The sequence below is a fragment of the Rhinatrema bivittatum genome, chromosome 6, assembly GCF_901001135.1.
Source record: "Rhinatrema bivittatum chromosome 6, aRhiBiv1.1, whole genome shotgun sequence".
Taxonomy (NCBI): Eukaryota; Metazoa; Chordata; class Amphibia; order Gymnophiona; family Rhinatrematidae; genus Rhinatrema; species Rhinatrema bivittatum.
The window spans coordinates 108175251-108198387 of record NC_042620.1 but is presented as its reverse complement, the minus strand read 5'-3'; the positions used below and the strand labels follow the sequence as shown (position 1 = coordinate 108198387).

General features: G+C 41.8%; 1 protein-coding gene across 8 annotated transcripts in view; it reads right to left on the bottom strand.

The window, feature by feature from the left end:
* Positions 1-23137, bottom strand: part of UBR3 (ubiquitin protein ligase E3 component n-recognin 3) — a 672099-nt gene that overhangs the window by 39069 nt on the left and 609893 nt on the right. For all 8 annotated transcript variants that reach the window (XM_029605729.1, XM_029605732.1, XM_029605733.1 and 5 more), the window contains one exon: positions 7764-7943. In XM_029605729.1, the coding sequence (XP_029461589.1) occupies positions 7764-7943 (180 nt within the window). The remainder of the gene's footprint in view (positions 1-7763; positions 7944-23137) is intronic.

Here is a 23137-nt window from a genome sequence, read left to right as displayed (position 1 = left end):
GCTGAAATCTAAGTAGATGACATTGAGTGCTCTTCCTCTATCCAATTCCCTAGTCACCCAGTCAAAAAAGTCAATCAGGTTTGTCTGACAGGATCTTCCCCTGGTGAATCCATGCTGCCACTGGTCCAGCAATTCTCCCGACTGTAGATAGTTCACTATTCTTTCTTTCAGCAGCGACTCCATTACTTTTCCCACCACCGAGGTGAGGCTAACCGGTCTGTAGTTACCAGTCTCCTCTCTGCTCCCACTCTTGTGAAGCGGGACCACCACCGCTCTTCTCCAATCTTTCGGCACCACTCCCGTTTCCAGGGATCTATTGAACAGGTCACTCAGTGGAGCCGCCAGCACATCTCTGAGCTCTTTCAGTATCCTGGGATGAACCTCATCAGGCCCCATGGCTTTTTCCACTTTCAGTTTCCCCAGCTCTTCCCATACATTCTCTACTGTAAATGGAGTTACATCTACTCCACTCCCCTCCGGTTTCTTGTTAACTAGCGACTGTTCTTCTCCAGGGTCCTCTTTAGTGAACACTAAACTGAAGTATTTGTGCTCCTCCCTTTGGGATCCTTTATATTTCTTGAATGCTGTTTTTAGCCTTTATTTTGTCAGCCACCTCCTTGGAGAACCAGATAGAAAAGTAAAGTAAAGCAAAAGAAAAATGAAACCTAACATATAGATTAGTTGCCTTGGTAATTGCTCCTTTTAGTTTGGTCCACTGTTGTTCCACATCTCTCTCGTTCTCCCAGCCTTCAAGTTCTTCCTCCAGGTACTTCCCCATTTCATCAAAGTCCGTGTTTTTGAACTGCAAAACTCGGGTCTTCGTGCTTCTTCTCCATATCCTTTGTGTGATATGAAACCATACCATTTGCTGATTTATTTAGAAACTTTTTTTTTTTTTAATATACCGATGCTCAAAATAAATATCTTATCGTACCAGTTTACAGCATAACAGGGGATAACCAAATCGAGTAGGAGGAAGTTACAAAAAACAGGGTGTTGCAATTGGAGACAGGAGAGCAAGGAAGAATAGGCTAAACATAGTGTTAATATAGAGAAAACAATAAGTAGATTATAAACTTAACTTGACAAGTAACCAAGTAGGAGATCAAACAACAGTTAGTTCTTCGGGGTGCATAAATCTACACAGGATTGATGGGGGTGGTGTTAAGGGTTGGAAGGGAAATGACGGGGGCGGGGGGGGGAGGGAGAAAGAACATATGGGTGTGTGAGGGGGGGGGGAGGGGCTGCGAATCTATCGGGGTGGCTTGCCTAATAATAGGTAGGAGCCGGAGGGTAGCCAGAGTTACTGAAGTTAAAATGGAGCAGAGTAGAACTGACAGGGGATTATGAATTGGTTAGGGGAAGGTTAGTTTGAAAAGCTATGTTTTCAGTTTCTTTCTGAAGGTGAAAGGGCATTGTTCCTGTCGAAGCTCTGGTGGTAATGAGTTCCATTGGGAGGGACCGGCAGTGGACAGTGCACGTTTCCTAATGGAGGGGTGAAGTGAGGATTTTGTGGGGGGGGGCGTTCATGTAGAGATCCTTTATATGCCGCTCTGATCGGTCTTGCAGAGGAGTGAAGGTTGAGCGGAATTTTGAGTTGGAGTGTAGATTGAAGGTAGATGGTTTTGTGGACAATGGTCATGGTCTTAAACAGGATTCTATAGTTGATGGGAAGACAGTGTAAGTTTTTGAGGATAGGGGTGATATGGTCTCTTCACCTGGAATTGGTTAAGATCCGAGCTGCGGCGTTCTGTATCATCTGTAATGGTTTAGTTGTGGAGGCAGGAAGGCCGAGGAGTAAAGCATTACAGTAGTCAATTTTTGAAAACAGTATGACCTGGAGGACTGAGCGGTAATCATGATGGTGTAAGAGGGGTCTGGAGCTGTTTTAGCACATGTAGCTTATGGAAGCATTCTTTTGTGGTATTGTTTATACATTTTTTGAAATTCATTCGGGTGTCTAGAATAGCTCCTAGATCTCTCACGTGGTTCACTGATGGGATGATGGGGTTGCTGATGAGGGGGTTGCAGTCGTTAGGAGAGATGAAAAGGAGCTCAGTTTTGCAAGTGTTGAGGACAAGGTTGAGGCTGGAGAGGAGACGGTTGATGGCGTGAAGACAACTGTTCCAGAAATTTAGGATTTCGGTGATGGGATCTGAGATGGGGATCAAGATCTGCACGTCGTCAACGTAGATGAAGTGGGTCAGTTTAAGAGTTGATAGAAGCTGGCAAAGGGGAAGCAGATAAATGTTAAACAGTGTAGGGGAAAGAGACAAGCCCTGAGGTACTCCGTGAGTGGCAGAAACAGGGTGGGATTCTTTATTGTTTATTCTGACCTTGTAGATCCTGTTATTGAGGAAAGATTTAAACCAGCTGAGAGCGGTGCCAGAGATGCCAATGTCCGAAAGTCTGTTGATGAGAATTGAGTGGTTCATGGTGTCGAATGCTGCTGAGATGTCGAGTAGAGCCAATAGATAGGATTGGCCTTTATCTAAGCCCATTAGTATGCTGTCTGTAAGCGAGATTAGAAGGGATTCCATGTTTAGGCATTTCCAGAATCCAAACTGGGAAGGGTAGAGAACGTTGTGGACGTCGAGGTAATCGGAGAGTTGATTGTTGACTACTTTTTCCATTAGTTTGGCGATAAATGGTAGATTGGCGATGGGCCAGAAGTTAGCGGAGTTATCTGGATCCAGGTTGGTAACTCCGCTAACTTCCGGTGCTGAGGTGGGCGCCCACCTGGACAGAGACAGTATCTCCATTAGTGAGCACTAAATTGAGTATAGCTCCCTCTCTTGTGGGTTCCATTACCATTTGTTTGAACAAAGCCCCTTGCAGGGCATCTACTATTTCTCTACTATTGTTAGATTCTGCAGAAGGGATACTCCAGTCTACATCCGGCATATTAAAGTCTCCAACGATCACCACTTCTCCATTCTTTCCCATCTTTTGGATGTCTTCAACCAGATCTCTGTCATGCTCTTCCTTTTGATTTGGAGGCCTGTAAACCATTCCATTATAAATGGATGCCCCATCATCTTTTTTTAGGTCGGCCCATATTGCTTCTTTATTGCCCCATCTTCCTTGCAGCTCAGATGCTTGGATATTGTTTCTGACATAACGAGCCACTCCTGCCCCTTTCCTATCCTCTCTGTCCTTCCTTAACAAGTTATAGCCTGGTATTGCCGTATCCCAATCATGTGATTCCATGAACCACGTCTCCGTGACAGCAACAACGTCTAAGTCCGCCTCCACCATTAGGGCTTGCAGATCTGGGATTTTATTACACAAACTACGAGCATTTGTGCTCACAGCTTCCCAGCTTTTCTCGTTCAGGTTACTGCTTTTCCTGGACTCCTTTTGTGACTTTAGTTGAGTTTTGTTATCCACTTCTCCCATCACAATGAGCTTTTTCCTTTGGTTACTGATCTGGGATTTCTGTATGCATTGGGTTTCTTTTCTCTTTTCAGATAACACTTCAATCTTTTTTTCAAGAACTTCTTCAGTATTTAATACAGAGAAGGCTTTTTGTACTTTTTGCACTTGATACAGTGTGTGTCTCCGCATCACAGGTCTAATTCTACCAGAGCCCACTGTAATCCTGTTGTTTTTTGAGTTCCTTAATGCCCTGTGTGCGTGGGGGGGAGGGGGGTAGACTTGTCTGCTGCACAGCTGTCAATAACGGGTGTCTGTGGGTCACAGGTCTTATCCTACCTGAGCCCACTGTAAATCTAATTTTCTTTGACTTTTGGTGTTTATGTGGTAATGGGGAATTAATTCCTGAATAATGTAAAGTGGGTGAGGCATTCTTTATTGAAGCTAATTCAGCTTTAACTTCAGACAGTTCCTTTTTCAAGGAAGAGAGTTCTGAGCAAATGGGGCAAGCCCTAGGTTTCCGGATGATTTCCCTCAGAATAAAGGCTCCACAATAGTTACATTGGAAAGTCCTCATTTTGGTAAATTTATTTGATGGATAACACCTAAGGAAATATCAATTTACTAATTCATCTTGTTGCCAATTATGTATTTAGGCAGACTATATCAGAAAAACAAACCTATCTAATGTTTGGGTACTTGCCAGGTACATGTGACTTGATTGGCCATTGTTGGAAACAGAATACTGGGCTTGATGGACCCTTGGTCTGACCCAGTATGGCATTTCTTATGTTCTTATGTGAGCACTCAACATGCAACTCTGGAAGACCTTTCCGAAGGTGTCCAAATGTTTTGGGTTTTCGTCTGGGAGGGATATTTGAGATCGCCCAAGTCTTTTTAGCCTTCTTAAGCATGGATTCTACCATAACGGAATGGTGAAGAAACTGGACAAGACCAAACCCAGGGGTTGACTGTACCCTGTATTTCAGGTTATGTTTTCTGGCTAGTGGCAGGCAAGGAGTGGGATTCTGTTACATCCTGGACTGAAGATCCTGAAATAACTTATACACAGGAATCACAGAGTCCACTGCAGATGGCAAAATCATCTGTCCTCAGAACCACCTCTTTTCTCTGATGGTAATGGTTAGTATGTCTGCCAATTCATCCAATAATCTGGAATAGCAAAGGTCCTCAGGAGGGGAGGCGTAATGCTGTAAATCAGGTAAAAGGTATGATAGAATCCACGTTGAGCCATCCTCACATCCCACCAAGATAGAAACAATGATCCATGGCCCAACTAAAGATGTCTGTGACTAAGGAGATGATCTCTGTCATCTTGGAGGGCTACATGTCTAAAAGGAAAACTGATATAGCTGAAGCTCCTTCCACATCTTCCAACTCAGGACAGAACTCCCGAATCACAGGAGAAAGTTGCCCAATTGTAGTGGGTTGATTTCTATAGCCAGTAACTCTTGTGGTGGGCAACCTACTCGTATGGTACTAGGCAGTGCTACAAGATTCTCTCTCCCATTTTGGGCAAAAAAGGTTCCAAAGCTGATCTTCTGTCTTCATGAGTCAAGGAAGTAAAGAAATTCTTCACCAATTTAGTGAGCAGATCCACCAGCTGTTGTGCTCTCTGGGCTGAAGTTGGAGAAAAGACACCCTCTTCATAAACCCATATGGGTTCTTCTTCACTTTGGTGTAAAATTGCTGATGGATTTGGTTCTATTGACAGATTAAGCCCAGAGGTGCTCTGCGATGACCTGGTTTCTGTGCCAGGGTCTCTGATATGCAATCTGGTCCGGCAGGCGTTAATTTCAGATGGCACTGGGCAAGTGTACAGAAAAGCAGAAAAAAACTGCTTTTCTGTACACCCTCCAACTTAATATCATAGCGATATTAAGTCGGAGACCCCAAAAATTAAAAAAAAAAAAAATCTGCCCACTGCCTGCGGGTTGGAAAACGGATGCTCATCTTTGCCGCCATCCATTTTCCGAACCTGTGGCTGTCAGCGGGTTCGACAACCAATGCCGGTAAAATTAAGTGTCGGCTGTCAGATCCGCTGACAGCCGCTGCTTCCGTCAATAAGGAAGCGCTAGGAACGTGCTAGTGTCCCTAGCGCTTCCTTATTAGCACGGGCCCTAATTTAAATAAAGAATCGTGTGCCCAGGAGAGGTGCCTGGGCGCACATAGGGAGAGCTGGCGCTCGCCTCGGAGCGCCGGCTCTCCCACGGACTTTATTGAATGGGCCTGAATGTAAGAAAATGAGTGAACCAGGCCAGAATATTTGAAGACTCACAAATTAGTGAAATTTATTTATTTATTTATTTTAGCCTTTCTGGTTTATTTATTTTATACATTTGGAAAAATGGTAGTCTGCTAAAACTGAAAATCTTATCAGGTAATAATAAACACATACTAGAATTAGCAAAATTACAAACAAACTAAATATCTAAAAGTACAGAACACAAACAAATTAAACATTACAAAGAAAATTATGAAGGTAGATTCCAAACAATAGGTAAAGCAGCATAGAAACACACAATAAATCTGCAATGAATTTTCCAAACAGAAAGCACAGCACCTAGGGCCCAGGCCATGCCAGTTCCTAGCCCTCACTGACCTGGGAAAGCTCGGGAGAAAAGACAGATTTTGAGCTGCTTCCAAAAACAAAGCAGGTCATTTTCTGATCTGATTGTCATGTATAATTTTGTTCCATAAGCTTTGGACTTGCTACACCAAAAATTCTTTTACGAACTGGTTAATCACACTTGTTTTGAGATAGGGATATCTAACAGCTGAGAGAAAGAACGTATTTGAGATCTGGAGTGTATTGGTGAATAGAAGATTGCATATTGAGTGGAAAAAATACATGTAGGGCTTTACAAAATATGGTTAGAACTTTAAATTTTACTCGCCAGACAACTGGGAGACAGTGTAAGCTTTCAAGGATAGAGGAAATATGATCGCATGGGGAAGAACCAGAAATCAATCTAGCTGTAACCCCTCTTCTCAACTTATTACACTGGCTCCCAGTCTGCTTCCACATACAGTTCAAGCTTCTGTTGCTCATCTACAAATGCATTCACTCTGCTGATCCTCATTACCTATCTTCTCGCTCCCTAGAGCCTTTCTTGTAAACTTTATTCACTGGACAAGTCACTCTTATCTGTGCCCTTCTCCTCCACTGCCAGCTCCTGATTCCACACTTTCTAACTTGCTGTGCTGTATGCTTGAAATAGACATCTCAAGTCAGTACATTATGCTCCATCTCTGACCACATTCAACTTCAGTCTAAAAACTCACTATTTTGAGGTTGCTTTTAAGATCTAACCACTTCTCTACAATAAATACACTTCACATAGATTCCTGTTTGTTAAAACTAGACTCAATGGAGCAGGGGCTGTCAGCCATACATATTTGTATAGTTGAAAAATACGTCTAATGGTGCTTTGGAAATAATTAAAGTATTACATTTATGAAAACAGTTATGCACAAGAGGAAGGCCTCTTTCAACAGCAACCAATAAATCATGCCTAGATTTCCAAATATTATGGGGTAGATTTTAAAAAGTGCGCTTCCCAGCACGCACACATGGTTGCGCCAATTTTATAATATGCGCACGCATGTTATAAAATCAGGTAGCCATGCGCATATTAAGAAGCGGACTGGGAGAGAACTTCCCTAACACCGTGCCTAACCTCCCTTCCCCTTTCCCTCTACTCCCCACCTCCTAAACCTATCCTACCTTTCCTCTTTTTTTTTTTTTTTCATTTTGTTACTTGCTGCTTCTTGGGAGAAGAAGTAATTTACACGCGCCGACTGGATGCCGGCACATGCTTCCCCGGGACAGCGGCTAATGACCACTGTCCCAGCCAGTCTCTGACCCGCCCCTCCCCCTTTTCAGGGCCAGGCAATCATGCACATATTGTCACTTTCGCGCGTGGCTGGGCACTTTTGAAGATGCGTGCGGTACACGCAGGGTCCGGCCACACATGTAAGTGACAATAATAATTTTATGTATGTTCCTTTGTAAGCTGCTCCGAACCTTGGAGGATGCGGTATATAAGAACTATAAAATAAATAAATAAATAAAATTTGCGCGCGTGTCCAATTTACAATTTGGCCATATACTTCCTATTTTTTTTATTTATATTTACTTATCTTTTTCTAAATTAAGAAGAAAAGTTAATACAGGAATGATCAAACTAATTAAAAAATGTTTCCCAGCACTGGAATTCTGCTACATATTTCCACCTGCTCAGTTCATCTTCAGGCATCACAATATTTAGTAGCACTTAACAATTGTTTCTAATACATACAGCCATGTAGGAGTACAAGAAACCTTATTCTTGTGCATCAATGTGCTAGAGACTTCCATGACATACCTTTACTTGATCCGAATGATTTTCTGCAAATAAAGTCATTTCTAAACACCACTGTGACAAAATGTCAAATGCTGGTACTGGCCAGTCAAGGCAAGAGGCACTGGTGAACTGATGTGATGTCTGATAGGGTGATACCAACAGCCCCAGGCAACTGGCAAGAACCATAAACTCTTCTTCTTCCTGTAAAACATGCAAATAAAATCATATAACCATGATTCATAATTTAACCTAACTTGACTATTAGTCAATTAAGATGGCTCATAGAGCTAGAAACCCCAAAGGATCCAATTTAACCTTTTGATTCAGGATTTCCAGCTGTGTAGTAAGAAGATTAGTGCATTTGCTTAAAAAAAAAAAAAAAAGCATGTTGGAACTCCAATTTAATATAACTGTTATTATTAACAAATCAGTAGAGTCTAAATTATGGCTAGTATGATGCATTGACCTGACAACTACGAAAGGATTACTAAAAATCTCATTAGCATCCAATAATGGCCTAGTGTTAACAAGCAGTAACCATTTAAAAAGACAAACAGATAATACTTAACAGATTCATCTATCTGCATTAATTTGTGTTTTACTTTCTACAGGATTTAATTTTGACAAAATATGTAGTCTCATTACACAGCTTACTAAGAAATGTTTTATGTCCAAAAAACTATAGCTGGGTTATTTTTGGAAGGGATTAAAAAAAAAAAAGTAAAAAAAAAAAAAAGTCAGAATAATTTAAAATTCAGTATGCCAGTATGCTTCCAAATCCCAATTTGTTAATGGTAAAAAACCCCAAAAATCCATGAAGGTAATTTTCAGAAAGAACCTAAGAGTTTGGAAAGAAAAATAATCTCTAATTTAAGATATGCATCAAATATATTTGCCATCCATAACAGAACATAGTAGGCTCTGAATCTTGATAGAGAACATTAGAGTTCTCATATAACTGAAAAATGTGCTAACCTTCAGAAGATGGCAGTAATAGAAAACAAAGAAATCTCTTTAGATGCCAATAATTATATTTCTGAATAAGGAGAGTATTGATTACTAGGAGTCACCTAGTGGTTAGAGCAGTGGGCTATGAACCAGGGATGCCAGGATTCAGATCCTACTGCTGCTCCTTGTGACCTTGGGTAACTCACTTCACCCTCTGTTGGCCTCAGCCTCAAACCTACTGGGAGATCCATCAAGCTGTGGTAATGATCTAACACGCGACATATAGTGTATATCATACGACAGAGCACTATCGCAATAATATCATGTGATATTTTGTATGGCCCTGCCCAGGTTCCCTCGCCTATTACAATGATCTGCTTTGCATGCATGAATAATGCTAATGCATAGTAGTCAATTTCATGTTAATATTTTATTGTAGCCAACTGAGAAAGTGGTCAGCGGTGATAAAGCAAGTGGAAGACTCTGAAGAGTCATCTCCCCATGGATCATACGGATCCTCCTTCTCGCTGAGATCCCCATTGGGCCTGTACGGGTGAGGTCTGTGCAAATCCCCGGACCTGTGCACCGAATGTGCTGAGGGAACAGATGGCCCCTGTGACAGCGGGGGCACTGAAGGTCTCAAGAGGCCAGATCGCCCGGGCAAAGGTTTGGGGAACTGAGGCTTCGGGACCATGGCACTGGCAGTTGGAGCGTATCTTCCTCCACGGAGGACCCAATGATGGGGATCGCTCCTGAGGGGGGCATTGGTGGCTGTTGGGGAACTGAAGGTCCCTCGGGCACCAGTTGCACTGGAAGAGTGCCAAGTAAGATGTCCAGACGCTCGAGCAGGGGCGCTAAGATAGATGGTGTGGGCTCTAGCACCGGTATGGGGGCCAGTGGAAGGGGTGGTTCAATGCTCCGTAGGGCTCGGAGCACTGCACTCTGCACCCTGCGGTCCACCTCCTCCTAGAAGTCCAGTGAGAACAGGACTGATGGAGGGGGATGAGGCGTCACCAGACCCTCCTCGGAGCTCCAGTATTGGTGGGAATGCCTGGGACTCCCGGGTCAGCTGGAGGATGGGTCTCCTCACCACGGGGTCACTTTGGTGGCGGCACGGCAACCACTTGTGCCGCACCAGAACTGGAGGTGTGTTTCGACAGCAACCGCTGTTGAGGTTTCCGGGATCTCCCACAGGGCTCAGCCTGGTCTTTCCCCAGCACCGTGGAGGCTGAGGATCCCAATGTTCTCGAAAGTGGTGATACCATGGAGGAGTGGTCACTGTCTCCTCGGTCCCTAGACGATGCTGCCAGTGGTGTAGAGAGGGATAGCTTAACGAGCAGTTCCCCTCGAGCTCCGGGTGTAAATGACTCCGACGCGGGCGTGGATGGAGCAGATTTTTTGGGACCAAAACGTTTCTCCATTCTATCGAGCCGAGCACGATCGCCCTTGGGGGTCATCTGGTTGCACAGCTGACATCACAGAGTCTCTCCTTCTTGCACTATCTGATATGGTCTTAAGAGGTTTTGACCACAGTGAGTCCTACATTCTTGTATTGTTAGATTTAACGGCTGCATTTGACACGGTAGATTTCAAAATTTTAACCGAAAGATTATTTAAAATTGAAATCAGTGGAAGGGTTTTAGAATGGTTTAATTCTTTTCTCTGTGAATGCACATATCAAGTTCAAATAAATAAGGGTTTATCTAGTAAGATAAGAATTGAATCAGGGGTACCACAGGAATCGTCGGTATCGGCCACATTATTTAATATTTATCTTCTCCCACTATGCAGGCTGCTATCTGGACTGGGTATAATTTATTACATATATGCAGATGATATCCAGCTTCTAATTAAAATAAAAAACTCAATTGAAGATACATTAAAAGAAATTGAGATCTACTTGAACTCCATTAGAATATTCTTAACACATATGAGTGACTTTAAACACTCAAAAAAACTGAATTTCTCTTACTAAGTAGGAAGTCGATATACAGTAAACATTTCCATTTTAATACTGATTTTATGCAGATCGAATCATCTAATACTGTTCGCAATTTAGGAATTCTAATTGACTGAGTTTAGATTAACCACTGACATAAAGCGGAAGACTAGAGACTTATTTTAAATTACATATTTTAAAACGTCTGAAACCTTTATTAGATTTTAATGATTTTAGAACCGTGTTACAATCACTACTCTTTTCCACTGTAAACTATTGTAATACCCTCATGTTAGGTTTGCTAAGTGCCCATATTAGACTCCTGCAACTGCTTCAAAATTCCACGGCAAGAGTGCTTTGTGGAGGAAGGAAATATGAACATATTACTCCAACATTAATAGACCTCCATTGGCTTCCGATTAAACAAAGGATTGAATACAAAATTTTATGTATGTTATTTAAATCCATAAATTGCGGAGATCACGTGATGCGGTGAGACGTGCTCATCAGGGCTCCCGGTGCTGATCCTCCGAAACCTGCCAAAATCAAGGGCTTCAGATTATAAAACTTGTGAAATAGGAGGAGTCCTGCATGGCCGAAAGTCCGGGCACCTCGAATTGCCAGTTGTAACCAGCCGGAGATGTCAACAAAGCTGCCGAGAAAAGATAAATTAAAAATCAATGGAGCGGAGCACAAGATGGCCGACAGCCGGAGAATATCAGATGGCATAGGTCTGGACGATGCGGCAGTAGGGCGGCTGACTACGGCTGTAGTTTGATGGCATCAGTGCAAATTTCACCATGGTGAAAGAGTCTTGGGGATATAGGCCGGAGGATTGACATCGCGGGAGGCCAGATTTCAGTGGTAGAAGAAGACCGGCAGGTCCTTAATGCCCGCGTGACAGCTCTGGAGACCTCAATTAAAATGGCAGACAGTAAGTTAGAGGATCTTGAGAAAAGGGCACGCTGAAATAATCTAAAGTTCCTGGGGATCTCCGAAGATGTGCAAGAAGGTGATCTACACTCCTTCCTGGAAGATTGGCTCCCTGGTGCTTTAAATATGCCTGCATTAGAAGGAAAACTGGACATAGAGCAGGCACACCCCCTGGGTCCCAGGCGGGACAATGACCGGCGCCCCAGGTTGGTAATAGCGCAGGTTCTCAATTGGGCCCAAAGGGCTACAGTTCTCACGGCTTTTCGAAAACTTAAGGACCTGAGATACAAAGAGCACAGAGTAGTAATCTTTCAGGACTTCTCTGCAACAGTGGCGGCTAAGCGGCATCTCTTTTCCAATATCTGCAAAGACTTATACAATAATAATATCTGGTTTGCCCTGCAGTTTCCCGCAGTGTTAAAAATATGGAAGGATGGTCAAGTTCTTACTTTCAAGGCTCCAGAAAAGGCAACAGACTGGTTGGAAAAACCTGCCCTACTCCTCCTGATTCCTCAATCTGACTGAAGTCCCTATAGTTCTGTTTGCTCTTTCCATCACTCTCAGGAGGAATCTTTTCTACAATCATTTGGTATATCCCACCAGTCACAAAGGTTTGAACAAGGCCATTATAGGCCATAGAAGTAGCCACTGATGGCAGCTGGGGTTTATTACATGGATGTGAGTTATACATGCTTTGTTCTAAGTTTCAGTGATTTCCTGATGTTCATTATAGGAGGTGGGTCAGCACCCGGGCGCAAGTAATACGGATCTCCCACCAGATTTACTCAGGGCGAGCATGTGTATATTGTTTTGTAAGATGGGAAAGGGGGGGGACACACACACACACTGTACTTGCAGCAGGGATGGAGAGGTCCAGCACAGAGAGCCTGATAAGGAAAGGGTCGGTGGTCCAGGCTGGGGGACCACTAGCCCGAAGGTGGAATGTACATTTAGATTGTTATGCCACTAGTTTTGTTACCGGATAGGTAAAATAAGGTATATATCCTGGAACGTGGGAGGTATCAGAACTCCTATTAAACGGCAAAAAGTGTTGAGCGCCCTTCAGAGACAGAAGGTGGGGATAGCAGCCCTTCAGGAAACTCACTTGTCAGCTGCAGAAAGCCTAAAACTAAAAAGGCAATGGGTCGGGCAATGTTACTTTGCCTAGGCCTTCGGGCGTAAAGCGGGAGTAGCAACCTTAATTCATAAGAACCTACAGTTTACTCTGCAGCACCAATTGTCAGACGAAACGGGTAGATATCTCATATTGATCGGCAAGCTACAAGGTACCAAGCCTTCGATGATCCTCCAGACAATCACTAGTCGTCCTTTTTTCTCACCTGGACGTAGAGGATACAGGTCCTCTATCCTTTCGAACGAAGGACCCTGGCACTCCCAGGTTAAAGCATCTCAAGCTCTAACCCAAATTCTTTATTGTTATGTTATAATTACCTCCTGCCTTTAACTTTCTTCCAGCTATTTAGCTTCCCAAGTTTTTACTCCTTGTTAAATGTAACTTTGCCTTATTCACCTCTCTTGTTAATTACTTTTATTTATTGCTTCAGTTATACCCTTGTTCTATGTAAACCGATCCGATATGGTTATTACTATGAAGGTCGGTATAAAAAAAGTGTTAAATAAATAAATAAATAAGTTACTATCTGTAATATCTATGGCCCAAATTCCTATACCCATACATTCTTTCAGGGCTTAGTCAGTACACTTGTGCCGATCATGAAAGGTCCCTTAAATTTGATGGGCGATTTCAATTGTGTGCATGATCCTAGCATTGACCGATCTCACCCTGTGAAGGTGTTGCCAGGGATGGCTGACAAGGGAATCTCCTGTATGTGTGCCGAGCTCCAATTGCTAGATATATGGCATACCTTAAACCCGACGGAACGTGATTATACGCACGTGTCGAGGGTCCATTCCACACTATTTAGGATAGACTATATTTTGGTCTCAGCCTCGTTGCTTGCTAGGGTCCAACAGTTGAGAATTGGACACAGAGATATCTGATCACGTACTGATCTGGGTAGATATAAGGGAAGAAATAGGAGAGAACTTGCCCCGCCTCTGGAGATTCCCTAGTCATCTGAGTAGGGATGCCAAATTTAGAGAATTTTTGCAGAACAAATGGAAGGAATATGAACAACATAATTCCTTGCATAAGTCGGATCCCTGGCTTTACTGGGCAACCAGTAAAGCGGTAATGCGGGGTGAGAGTATATCATACATGATCGCAAAATCTAAGGCATTGGTTAAAAAGATCCTCCACTTAGAAAGACAGTTGAGACAAGCTAAACTTCGGCTGGCCCAGAGTAACACCCCACAGGTTCAAACTGAATATAATGACATTCTACATACTTTAAATACTCTTCTACATGAACAAGCACAGAGGATGCTCCAGTGTGGAGTGCATAAATTCTTTCGATATGGGAACAAATCGGGTCGCTTATAAGCTAACATGGTTCGCCTATCGAGAGTGAAAACTACCATAGATAAATTGAAAGGAGGGGATGGAAGGCCTCTAGTGAATGGGGAGGAGATATGTGCAGAATTTCATAAATTTTATGAGCGCTTACATACCGAAGACAGGATAGGGGGAGCCTCTCAGGAGAAGGAATTTTTCTGAGGGTTAAAGGTTCCACAGATTAGCGAGCAACACTTGGCAACTTTGAACATGCCCATAAGGCATGTAAAGCTAACAAGCCAGTAAAGCTAACAAGGCACCAGGCCCTGATGGGCTCAGTGCCGAATATTACAAGTGCTTAGTTACGCAAGCTACTGGGGATTTCTTAAATTTCTATCAAAAGGCCCAGCAGTGAGGACATTTTCCCGTAGATACCACAAGAGCCTATATCACAGTGCTTGAAAAACCAGGCAAGGACTTATCATCCCCGGCAGCCTACCGGCCAATATCTTTACTAAATTTTGAGGCTAAGTTGTTTGTCAAAATTATGGCAGATAGACTCAGTGTGGTTTTCCCTAATATTATCACAAGGAATCAGGTGGGATCTGTCAAAGGCCGTGCTATCAGCACAAATATGACCAAATTAATTATAGCTATGGAGGAGTGTCAAAAGCAGAAAACGGCGGTGATGCTGGTTGGCTTTGATTCTGAGAAAGCTTTTGACAGGGTGTCATGGGCATATCTTTTCTCGGTTTTGAAGCGATATGGATTCGGGGGGGAGAAATTAAACAACATAGCTCTGTTATACCAAAATCCCCAATTGGCGATAATGGCGAATGGCCAAGTATCTGCCGATTTCAGGTTATTCAGAGGGACAAGGCAAGGCTGTCCGCTTTCTCCCCTCCTATATATTTTATCCATAGACCCTCTTCTTTGATAAATTGAGGCAGATCCTATAGTCCAAGGGTTCACTCTGGGCACACAAGAATTTAAGGTCTCTGCGTTCGCAGACGATGTCATGGTCTTCCTAACTTCCCCCCAGAGCTCGTTAGAGCGGGTCTTGTCTCACCAGAGCCTTTTTGGGATTTTTGCGGGTTTGAAAAAAATGTTGATAAATCGGAGGCTATGGACCTGGGGGATTCAGTTAGGATGAACTGGACGGGGATTTTCCCTTTGCGCTGGGTGGATCGGATCATGGGATACCTGGGAATACAATTGACAAGGGACACTACTAAGATACACGATGCAAACATAAAAATGTTACTTAGTAATATGGCCCAAAAATTAAAAATTTTGGGGGGGGGGACTTACCATTATCTCTTACGGGGAAAATCTTGTTAAAAATGCTCGAACTGCTCCGCTGGCTCTACATCTTACAGCAAATACCGATTTGACTATCCCAGGCCGAAATTGACGGCATAAATCGGACACTGCGCCGCTATAAATGGGGAGGACATAAGGCCAGAATTCCACTTAATACCTTAAAGTTGGACAGAACTCAGGGAGGTTTGGCGTGCCCTAGCTGGAGGGACTATAATCTAGTGTGTCTATTGCGGCATATACATGAATGGCTGGAAGGAACGGGGAAGTATACGCTGATAGAATTTCCGCTAGAGAGGCTATGTCCATATAGGCCTGAAACTATAATGCAACTTCCAGGGTCGCAGGTTCCTGCTACATGCGAGCAGAACATGCTAATTTCCTCAGGGAGGAAGGCTTGGCAATTTCTATGTCTCCATCAACTACGCCTTGGGAGTTGTGAGACCCTGTATATTACCCTGAGTGGGAACCCCCAATTCCAGTCTGGCTTGGCAGGATCAGTGTTCCAAGGCTGGTGCATGAAGGGATTAAAAAGCGCATATCAATTCTACGACCCCGGGACTGGGGCGTTATGGAGTTTTAACGACCTTCATGATTTGTATAAAACTCACAATAACGAGTTCTACGCTTATCTTCAAGCGAGGCATTAAATCCGAGCACAATTTGGGGCTCTAGTGCAAGGGACCTCATGGGATCGCTTATGGGCATTCTTTACATTAGGAGGTCAGAAGGGCCACTCTTGCTCAACCTTCTCTAAAGCTTTGAAAGGCGTAGCTGACAATTCCACCCTGATGTCTATTCAAAATAAGTGGGTACAGCACACTGATATATATCTGTCATTGGCAGATATAAAAACAATTTTGGGAGGCTGTTTCAAGTTAACAGAAAATGTTCTCCTCTGAGAGTTGGGGTTTAAGCTTTTGCATTGTATGTGCATCTCACAATCCAGGTTGTACGCTGCAAAACTTTGTGATTCAGACATTTGTCTTAAATGCGGAGGAATAGGGGGACTTACATGCATAGTCTGTGGGAATGTGACAAACTGGTCCTATTCTGGGAGGAAGTCATAGAGAGTCTGGGGATAGTGCTGCATATCCAGATACCGAGAGACCCTAAATTATGCTTATTATGCCTCCTCGTTGATTCTCTCGCTCACATGTCGGACTACGACCACATGTTCCTGCAGAAATCCTTGCACATAGCACTGCAAACCATTATGTCCCAGTGGATTACAAATGAACTACCAACAGGAAGTCAATGGCATGCTTGCCTAGTCATGCTGTTACAGTATGAACTCTTGACGGCACACACTCAGAAGAAGGCGGCAGAGTCTACTTGTTTCTCCATCTGGAGCAAATTTTGGTGGTCACTCTCACCAGCCAAAAGAGTCCTAATCCAAAGTGCTACAACTTACAAATACCAAGGCTCGGTTTTGGACTCAGACTGCTAGTTTGCAGAGAGACTTCTTCCTTTTATTCCTGCTGCAAAGGGGGGGGGGGGGGGGGGGGTGGGAGGGGGCATGGGGAATGTTGTTCCTATGGTTAAGGAATGTTGTCCTTGATTTGGATTGAAATTTTGACTTTAAGACTGTAATGTTTATGTTGTGAAAAACTAAAAATTTCAATAAAGAAATGTTAAAAAAAAAAAATCCATAAATTGCGTGGTTAAATGCTTCATTACACCCCAAAGAAATCTTCGATCTGCAAATAAAGGTCTACTTGTGATTCCATTTATTAAATCTGCCCATCTTTCAGAAATAAAAGAATGCACAATCTCCATAGCAGGTGCAAAGATATGGAACACTTTTATCCACCGAACTTAGAACACAGAAAGACATAAAAATGTTTAAGAAAAGTCTAAAAACACTATTGTTCAAAAAGGCCTTTGATTTAACTAATACTCATCCATCAATCATTTAAACCAACATCTATTTTAAAATACCTTTTTACAATCAGACTAATAAAAATGGAACAGTGCTGCAACAAAGGCATATTTTACCTGACTAAATGTGTGTCTGTGACAGTTATGTTATGTTATTTTATGTTAATATTGTTTCTGATATTACGTTGTGCTATTCCTTGTAATTTTTAAAGTTAATTAGATTTTACATTATTTTATGTTCTTAAATTATCTTATTTAAGGTTGTTTAATTTTAGCCGTGTATTTTATTATAGTTTATTTTGATATGTCAAATTTTAAAATGGCTTAACCAGTTTGAAGTTTTTTTTTATGTTTATTACACGACCACTATGTACACCGTCTTGATTGCTTGTTAAACAGATGGTATATAAATTAGATAAAATAAATAAAATAAAAATAAATCCTGTATATCCTCCTATGCAACTGCTCATCATACCTCCCAGTTCTTCCATGCTTGCCTAAGCCTTATGTATTATTTGCAGGTGCCTTTTGCAAAAAAATGGGCAAAGACTCTCATATCCCATCATCCATACAATTGTGCCATAGACTTAATGCCTGGCAAAATACCTCCTCAGGGTTGAGTATACCCACTATTTATTCCTGAGACTGAAGCAATGTACGAATACATCCAAGAGAATCTCGAGAGAGGTTTCATCAGGTTGTCCACGTCTCCTGCTGGAGTAGGATTCTTCTTCATTGTTAAGAAAGAAGGTTCTTTGTGCCCATGTATTGATTACTGGAGTTTGAATGCCATCACGATAAAAAAACAAATACTCCTTGCCGTTGATATCTGAATTATTTTGGCTGTCTTCAAGGAGCTTCAATTTTCACCAAATTGGATCTTCAGGGGGGGCATACAACCTCATACGCATACAATAAGGTAATGAATTGTAAACCACTTTTAATACTCAAGATGGCCATGATAAGTATTTGGTGATGCCTTTAGGCTGTACAGTGTCCCAGTGGCTTTCTAGAATTTTGTCATTGACATTCAGAGACTCGTATTACTTTTGTCATAGTATATCCAAACGTCATTCTGAACTTCTCATGCAACCTTCAGTCACACTGATCTCATGTTAAGGCCATGCTCTAGCAGCTAAGCTGTCATTCTCTATACACCAAGTTGGAAAAGTGTGTTTTTGAATAGTCTGAGCTTCCATTCCTGGATTACATTATCTCAGTGTAAGGCATTCACAAATGGATTCCTCCAATCTATCAGCAATTATAGAAGTAGCCCCAGCCAGTGAGTCTCAAAATGATCCAGTGCTTTCTAAGATTTGCTAATTATTACAGACAGTTCATCCATGTTTACTTTATTCTTATTGCTCCTATCACACCTCCTTTACTAAAACAGCAGCTAATACCAAGGTCTAGCTACCTGAAGCAACCCAAGCTTTTGCCCTCCTAAAATCTGCTTTTCTTTCTACACCAGTGCTGCAAAAACCTGACATCACACAACCTTTTTTTTTCTTTGGAAGTCATAGCCTCCTCTGTGGGCATAAGTGCTGTTCTCTCGCAGTCCATCGTTAATGACAAATTGTTCCCCTGTGCGTTCTATTCTAAAAAGTCCTCCCCAGCAGAAAGAAACTATGTCATAGGTGATCGAGAGGAGCTTGCTGTTAAATTAGCTTTGGAAGAATAGCGTCACTTATTGGAGGGCCCCTTGCATCCCGTCAACATCTTCGCTTGCCATAAGAATCTGGTAAACCTCCAAATTGCCAGAAGACAACCTGCAACAAATCAGATGGTCCCTGTTCTTTGCCAGATTTAAATTCTGCCTAACCCACTGGCCAGCAGGAAAAAATGCTAAAGCAGATTCTCTGTCTAGATTTTTTGTCCTTGCTGATATCTCCAATAATCCTCAGTATTTGCTTGACCCAGCTAAGATTATTGCATTCACCCCTGTGGTAGCTGGAACCCCTCCAAGAAATATTTTCGCTCCCAAACCTCGAAGGAAAGTCTAGAAATGGGCCCATAATTCTAAACTAGCTAGTCACCATGACATCTGCAAAACCTTAAACCATCTCTTGCAACTTCTAGTGGCCCAAGTTAGCCAAAGATGTACAAGGTTATGTATCCTCCTGAACTAACTGTGCTCAAAATAAGACCTCTCATCAGCAACTGCTTGGCCTACTCCATCCTTTACCAGTACCCCAGAAATCCTGGACTCATCTATGGATTTCATTACTAACTTATCCCCTCCTCTGGACATACTTTTATCTGGATAGCTGATTGATTCTCCAAGATGGCCCATTTTGTTCCTCTAGCAGCCCTACCTACAGCACTAAGCCTCGCCAACCATATTTTTCAACACATATTCTGGTTACATGGTCTTCCTGAACATATCAACGACCGAGGAGTACAATTCACATCAAAATTTTAGCATGCCCTTTGGAAAAGGTTGGATATGACAGATTTCTCATTGACCTAGCATCCCCAATCTAATGGCCAAATGGAGAGGGTCAACCAGATTCTCAATAACTTCCTTACAGCCCACATGTTGGCTAGACAAGATGACTGGATACAACTGCTCCCATGGGCTGAGTTTTATTACAATAATCGAGTCAGTGAATCCACTAGGTCCTCCCCATTTTACACTGTGTACAGCAGACATCCAAAGGTACCTAAACTCTCCAAATGTCCACAGAGATACCAGCGGAAGATCATTTCTCTTCCAATGTGCAAGAAATTTGGGAGAACACTCAGACTCTCCTCCGCAGTACAGGTGAAGAAAAAAAATCAAAATGTGCGTTGGGGGGGCGGGGGGGAGATAGTAAAGAAAGGGTTGGGATGTCTGTGGGGGGACAGGATAGACTTGGAGACAAGATGCTAATAAAAAAAAAAAGGGAAGTGGGAGCAGGGAGATGGGGAAGGGGCAATAAATCGCAAAGACTCGCGGCAGAGTGCTTTGGGAAGGGGGATGCAAGTTCATCCCCACAGGGCCTTTGCAGTTCAGGTGGGAGGGAGGCAGCGACAGGTTTGAGCCTGCAGGCCTGTGATTTGTGTTTCTTTTCTTCTACGGAACTGCTACTTAACTGGCTATATTCTTATAAATACAGCTAGTTAAGTGTAAAGTTATCCGGCCATATAAGGCTGGATAACTTTTGACCTGCATGGAAGCAGGTCTAATGTTACCCGGATAACTTAGCTGGTTTTAGCTGAAAATCATTTCAGTTAGCTGGATAACTTTCTCATGCCCCAGAACACCCCTTTCTTATCCGGCTTTAATTTAGCTGCATACCTGGCTGAATATCACAAAACATGCCATTTAGACAGATAACTTTAAATTATCTGTCTAAATGGCTTTTGAATATTGATCTCAAAGATGTTAATATGGTCATATACAAGGATAAACAATGAAAATTTAATAATTGCTCCCAGTATCATTTTTAAACTGAAGTACAATGCAAAAGAAATTCAGAATTCTTTTGAATAATGACAGTAAGATTTTGGATACCACATTTGTTTAAAAGCTTATTTAAAAAAAATACAGAAGTTATTTTAAGATGATGAAGTTTGTTGGAGTAGACACAACGTAGATAAGGTTATAGCCGTGTCTTTCTCTGTAAGCTCGGTGGATGCAAAAAGGGGGCGGGGGTTTAATATAAACAAGGGGAATTCCTAAAATCCCTTTAGTCAGATGGTGCCATCTTGCCTATCTATATTCAAATTTATTTCTGTACAAATACACATTTTAGTTATTCATTTGATTATCTGCTCATCTCCAGTCTCTTGAAACATAGAAAAGTCAATGAATCAGTCAATTTGGTACTAACATTATTGATATGACACTTGCATACCTGCTGCAAATTAGACTTTTGTGGCTACTAGCACTTGCTTGGAACAGTGCAGTATTGTTTTAATTATTTTCTGTTTACTTATCAAAAAAACAAGAGAACATAAGTGTTCTGCTCACCTATTTATCTATCTATCCTTGTACACTGTATCATGAATGAATCTTTTATTTCAAAATATATGTATAAAATTTCAGCTATATCAAACTTTTCTTCTGTTTAGATTGACACACCTGTACCTCACTCGTACTATTAAATATCCCTTGCTTACACTATCCTACCCCACTGAATATATTGATTTATTCAAAATCAAACTACACCCCTTATTCATACAATCCCGCCCCAGTAAAAATGTACTCATCTATTGAAAACCTACTTTAAAGACTTATCAAAGACTTATCAAATACCCCTAACTTTTTGTCAACGTTTTTAACTTTGTTATTTTAACATAAAAATCTTGCAAAAACCAGTTATTACAGAATACCTTCTTATTTTAAAAGACATCTTTTGTTATACAATTCCCAATGATGAAAATATTAAGATGGTGTTCCAGAGAACCAGTTCTATTCCAGATAATGAAAATGAACAAATTTTATTTCAAAAACACTCTTTTTTCTCAAAAAACAATTCCCAATGGTGGAAATATCCAAACAGTATTCCAGAGAACCAGCTAGATTCCCAAAAAGTGAATGTGTCCAGGTTTTATTTCCAAAAGTCCACAGTATTCCAAAGAACCAGTTCGATTCCCAAATGGTGAATGTGTCCAGGTATTATTTCAAAAGCCCTTTATTTATACACACCAATCTCTCAACGGCAGTGAGCTGTACTGTATTGTTTAAGTGGCTCATTGGCATTCATTCAAATTCAAAGTACTTCCATCTTATCTGAATATCTGTGAAATATATAATATATCCACATAACAAACATCTCTCCCCTGAATAATCCACCCCCAAAATAAACTACATATATTCAAAAACCCTCCCATTCATTGCTCTTCCTTTCATTACAAACAAAAACTAATTCATCCCCCCTCTTTTCAAACAGCTTTTCCCCTATAATCTATTTACTGCTATGTGATCCAATCCTACCTTTAAACCCCTCTTATTCCCACTGGAATTTAAAAATAGAGACATTGAATATACGTAACCTCCACAACCAAATTAAACCCAATATTATATTCCAGCCCATTTTTGTCCACTAAAACTTTGCTCCCGCTTAACTATTAGCGTAAATGAACTTCACTGATATTTAAATGTAACCCACCCCCCATGTCATCATAGCATGATCCCAGCCCAAAAATAAAGAAATCCTTAATACCCAGTAGTTTCCTCATTTATTAACACCCCCTATGTTGTCATCCTAACTACCTCAAAATCTTAAAACTGAAATACCTACCAATTTCTTAACAGCAGTGAGATGTGCTGTTACCCCTCCCCCTTCCCTCCAGTAGTTACATTAAAACAAACGTCATCCTGTGGGTATGACTCATGGCTGGAACATTCAGTGAGCTGTGCTGTATTGTTACTATATCCCTCCCCCTTCCCTCCAGTAGTTACATTAAAACAAACGTCATCCTGTGGGTATGACTCATGGCTGGAACATTCAGTGAGCTGTGCTGTATTGTTACTATATCCCTCCCCCTTCCCTCCAGTAGTTACATTAAAACAAACGTCATCTTGTGTGTATGACTCATGGCTGGAACATTTTTACTGCAGAAGCACTTTCTACCGTCTTCCACTAAAAGATATTTCATTGCTCTTCCATTCATTACTCTTCATATTAAAAAACAAAAACTAATTAATCCCCCTTCTTTCCAACTAATTTCTCCCCTATAATAAATTGCTATAACAGATATTAAAAGTGTAACCTACCCCTCCCATGTCTTCATAGCATGATCCCCACCCACAAATGAAGAAATATTAATCCCAAGAAGTTTCATTTATTTTCTCCCCCTATGTTGTCACCTTAACTACCTCACAATCTTAAAACAAAAATATCTACCTTATTTATACACACCAATCTCTCAACAGCAGTGAGCTGTGCTGTATTGTTACTATACCCCTCCCCCTTCCCTCTAGTCCTTACATTAAAACAAACGTCACCTGGTGGGTATGACTCATAACTG